Source organism: Neomonachus schauinslandi, chromosome 11, assembly GCF_002201575.2.
Source record: "Neomonachus schauinslandi chromosome 11, ASM220157v2, whole genome shotgun sequence".
In the NCBI taxonomy this organism is placed as follows: domain Eukaryota; kingdom Metazoa; phylum Chordata; class Mammalia; order Carnivora; family Phocidae; genus Neomonachus; species Neomonachus schauinslandi.
This window is the reverse complement of record NC_058413.1, coordinates 91181608-91186760: the sequence shown is the minus strand read 5'-3', so window position 1 is coordinate 91186760 and position 5153 is coordinate 91181608. Positions and strand designations below refer to the sequence as shown.

Sequence of the window (5153 nt, the reverse complement as noted above, 5' to 3'; positions counted from 1 at the left end):
ACCAACCCTTTGCCAAAGAAGCCTGCTGCAAAATGTTTACAGATGCAAAATAAATTAAAGATAATAGTCTTTATGGAAACTTCAATTTCTGCCATTTAAAAAAGACATATTCTTTTGTCTTTTGGGTGGCTCAGTTAAGCATCCAACTCTTGGTTTTGGCTCAGGTTGTGATCTCAGGGTCATGATCTCAGGGTCAGGAGATTAGCCTCTGTGCTCAGCACAGAATTTTCTTGGGATTCTCTCTCTCTCTCTCTCTGCCCTGCCTCCTCTAAAGCAAATAAATAAATCTTAAAAAAAAAAAAAAGACATATTCTTGCCAATCAGAGCAAAGAAACAGGAATATACACACACTATCACACTATTTGATTTGTGCTTCTAATAGCAAGTGGCAGATAAGAACAACCCCAATGGTACAGTGTCACTCTGTTGTTGCTCAATTCAATAATTTGGAGACTATTCATCTTTTTCCAGTGGAAAATTGTGCAAGACTGTTGAATCACAGATCTGTACCTCTGAAACAAATAATACACTATATGTTAAGAAAAAAAAAAGAAGATAGCAGGAGGGGAAGAATGAAGGGGGGAAATCGGAGGGGGAGACGAACTATGAGAGACGATGGACTCTGAAAAACAAACTGAGGGTTCTAGAGTGGAGGGGGGTGGGAGGATGGGTTAGCCTGGTGATGGGTATTGAGGAGGGCACATTCTGCATGGAGCACTGGGTGTTATGCACAAACAATGAATCATGGAACACTACATCTAAAACTAATGATGTAATGTATGGGGATTAACATAACAATAAAAAAATTTAAAACAAAACAAAACAAAACAAAAAAACTAATGATGTAATGTATGGTGATTAACATAACAATAAAAAAATTTTCTAAAAAAAGCTCCCTCTTGTGTAACTGCACAGAGAGACATTGTTTCTGATTAAAACTGTCTCCTACTCAGAATATTCCTCAGGGCAAGTTTAACATCTTTGTTTCTCAAGCTGTAAATGAAAGGGTTCATCAAGGGAACTGTGTTGGTGTAAAAGATAGAAGAGATTTTCCTCTCATCCATAGACCCAGCAGAAGATGGCTTAAGATACATAAATGCACCTGATCCAAAGAAGAGAGAAACAGCAACTATGTGAGAACTGCAGGTGCTGAAGGCTTTGGACCTGCCCTCGGTGGAGCTGATGCTCAGGATGCTGGAGAGGATGAAACCATAAGAGACAAAGATGGTGACACTGGGCACAATCACATTGATGCCTGCCACAGTGAAAACCACCAGCTCGTTCACGTAGGTGCTGGTGCAGGAGAGCCAGAGCAGAGGGAGAATGTCACAAAAATAATGGTTGATGGTGTTTACATCACAGAAGGTCAGTCTCAGCATGCATCCTGTGTGGGCCATAGCACCTGAAAATGCCATCAAATATGAACCAAGCATAAGGCTGGAACACACTTTAGGGGACATGACAACATTATACAAAAGTGGGTTACAGATGGCCACATAGCGATCATAGGCCATTGACGTCAGCACATAGCATTCAGAGATAGCAAAAAAACAAAAAAAGTAAAGCTGGGTCATGCACCCCAGGTAGGAGATAATATTCTTCCTTGATATGAAGTTAGTCAGCATTTTGGGTGTAAACACAGAAGAATAGCAGAGGTCTATGAAGGACAAATTGAAGAGGAAAAAGTACATGGGGGTGTGGAGGTGTGAATTCAGCCCAATTAGATTTATCAAGCACAAATTTCCCAACACAGTGACCACATACATGACTAGAAACATACAGAAGAGGGGGAGCTGGAGATCTGGAAGATCTGTTAGTCCTGCCAGAATGAATTCAGTCACAAAAGAAACATTTCCAGGAGCCATTCTTCTCTAAAGGGATCTATGAGCACAGAAGAAAACAGTTACACAAAGAAAAACCTAGCTTTTTCCACCATATCTCCTCTCCCAAGTGCGGTGTATGCATGGGGAAGGTCTGAGAGTAGCCCAACCTGGACCCATAGACTCCTTTACCATTATCATAATACTGAGTGACTCAGACTTCCCCTTAGTAGTCTCTATAAGCTAAGTAACAAAGAACTTCAAAACTTAGCCTATAGAGTGAAGAGAAATGCTGCCAAATGTAAACATAACTGTTGGAAAAACCAAAAGATAAGGGAGAAGTTTGCACCAGGACACAATTATCCTTCTTTCCTCAATCATTTTCATTCACTTGAGCCCTCTCTTCACCAGTAATATTGGAAGCTGAGACCTGGAGCTGGCTTCTAATGCACTACCACTTGATGTGGTAGAAACCAAGTAGATTGTTTCTAATCCAAAACTAAGGGACCAGTCTAAAAGAAGTTACTGCCCCATGTCACAGAGTAAAAGCCACAAATCTGGAGTAGCAAGAGTTTTGCCCATGGAGAGGGAACTTACAGACTGACAGAATGCATTCTTTGACCACCCCCTACAACATCTCTAAACATTCCCTGCTCTTGACAGATTTTTCTGCCAATTTCACTTGAGCCTCAGAACTGCAAAACTGGGAGGGAAAGTGGCATATCTTAGATCTTCAGACTTCCATCTCATAAAAGGACATGAATAAAAACGAAATTCAGAAGTTCAGGGGCACCTAGGTGTCTCAGTCGTTAAATGTCTGCCTTCTGCTCAGGTCATGATCCCAGGGTCCTGAGATTGAGCCCAGATCAGGCTCCCTGCTCAGCAAGAAATCTGCTTCTCCCTCTCCCACTCCCCCTGCTTGTGTTCCCTCTCTTGGTGTCACTCTCTCTCTCTGTCAAATAAATAAATAAAATCTTAAAAAAAAAAAAAGAAATTCACCCACCTTAAGCCAGAAAACACTGGTACTTCCTTATCATTGTTATTACCCCCACTGTCATGGAAGGGCAATATCAGACTCTAAGGATTTGGTTTCTTTAACTCAAAGAGAATGCAGCCCACACTAAATTGCTGATATGCCCTGGAAATCTTTCAGAACTATGGATCATAATTTCTGATTATGGCTTTTAGTTCCTTCAAACAGCAGACAGAAAGTCTTTATTATTATCATTTTTGCCACTTGGTAAGTCACAGAAGATTTAATGTGGGTATAATTATATAATGGACTCAGTTGTAAACAAGGCAGAAGCTTGCTCAGTGTCTTCCCCAAGGAAAATTTCTAAGTGTAATCAGAAACTATGGGTATTCTATAAACACCCTGGACCATAATCTGTCTTTAGTCCTTAAGGGGCCCAATAATTTGCTCAAGTTTTCCCTTCACCGTAGGGATCATACCTCCCTTTAAGGAAGAGCCAAAAATAAACTCCCATTTCCCATTCTGCAAGATGATGGAAGAGGAAGGCTTAATCTCTACTTTTCTACATTACACATTGATTCAAAAACAATTTGTGTACAGATTCCCTTTGTAAGAAATCTAGAAACTATCTAAGAAGGTCCTGCACCCAGTTCATGCATGAAACCAGACATATTGAAGCTGTTAGGGAAATTCAAGATACCCTCTTGTCATCATACCTATCTTGGCATAGCACATGTGATTGGGACAAAATTCCCCCAGTTCCTAGCTACTTCCTGGAAAAGGAAAGTGGTGTAGCATACATCTAAAACCTCAAGGTTTTTTAAAAAGATTTTTATTTATTTATTTGACAGACAGAGAGAGAGATCATGAGCAGGGGGAGTGGCAGACAGAGGGAGAGGGAGAAGCAGGCTTCCTGCCAAGCAGGGAGCCCAATGCGGGGCTCGATCCCAGGACCCTGAACGACTGAGCCACCCAGACACCCCTAAAGCCTCAAGCTTTTTAGGAGGTATCCATAAGACTAGTTTTTGTACAGTATGTCTCAGAAAGGTGAGGGGACATGGAACATGGCATAATTTAGCTGCACAAGGTGAGAGAGAACAGAGACAGCAGTTTGGGTTGGAACTCACAGTAGCCACCTACCCACCACACACACACCCCATTGACTCAGCACAGAGCTAGCAGTAGCAAACTCTTTTCTCCAATCCTGTATCTGATGACCCAACTTATTACAGAGCTGCCTGAGGAATTGGCTTCAGTCTTGCTTGTTTTGGGGTGCTGATGGGACCTGACATACTCCAGAAGCCATGGAGCAAAAAGAATAAAGGAAGTAGGATGGAATGACAAGAAAAGTAAGAGGCTCCCACCATCTGACTGGGCTTATTGTGTGGGTCTTCTCTAGTACGAGACTAATCCATGAAGATTAGGACAAGTGGACATTTTGTCTAATGTCCAGACACAAGCCCAGAGAGTCTAAATATTTTCTAAAAAGAACAACATAAATCTCTACAAACTGTCCCTAATGAAATGGAAATATATCATTTATCTGACATAGAATTCAAAATAGCTGTCATAATAATGCTCACTGCAGTCAGAGAACAATAGATGAAAAAAGTGAGAATACCAAACAAAAGACAGAAACCTCTAAAGAATGCCAAGCAGAAATCATGTAGCTGAAGAACAGAATAACCAAGCTGGAAAAATTACTGGAGGGTTAAAACAGCAGACTAGATCACACAAAATAAAGGATCATAGAATTTTTTAAAAGTCATTTGAAATTCATCAAAGTAGCAAAAACAAAAAAGAATGAAAAATAGTAAAAGAAATTAAGAGAATTATTGGACAATTACAGATGGACCCATATATGCATTATAGGGATCCCAAAAGAAGAGGTGGGAAATGACCTGAAAGATTTCTCAAAGGAAAAATGGCTTAAGAATCACCAAATCTATGCAGAGAAAGGGGAACCCTCCTACACTGTTGGTGGGAATGCAAGCTGGTGCAGCCACTCTGGAAAACAGTATGGAGGTTCCTCAAAAAGTTGAAAATAGAGCTTCCATATGATCCAGCAATTGCACTACTGGGTATTTACCCCAAAGATACAAATGTAGGGATCCGAAAGGGTACGTGCACCCCAATGTTTATAGCAGCAATGTCCACAATAGCCAAACTGTGGAAAGAGCCAAGATGTCCATCAACAGATGAATGGATAAAGAAGAAGTGGTATATATATACAATGGAATATTATGCAGCCATCAAAAGGAATGAGATCTTGCCATTTGCAACGACGTGGTTGGAACTGGAGGGTATTATGTTGAGCGAAATAAGTCAAACAGAGAAAGACATGTATCATATGACCTCAC

At 40.7% G+C, this 5153-nt stretch overlaps 1 protein-coding gene across 1 annotated transcript; it reads right to left on the bottom strand.

Moving 5' to 3' along the window:
• Positions 1–932: 932 nt before the first annotated feature.
• On the bottom strand, positions 933–1865 carry LOC123326184 (olfactory receptor 8B3-like). The gene has a single exon (XM_044919303.1). It carries the CDS (start codon positions 1863–1865, stop codon positions 933–935), a length of 933 nt encoding a protein of 310 aa, XP_044775238.1.
• Between the last annotated feature and the right edge of the window lie 3288 nt (positions 1866–5153).

Bases quoted from the DNA above. Each gene is read 5' to 3' on its own strand.
- LOC123326184 (XM_044919303.1), bottom strand. From the start codon at position 1,865: ATGGCTCCTGGAAATGTTTCTTTTGTGACTGAATTCATTCTGGCAGGA.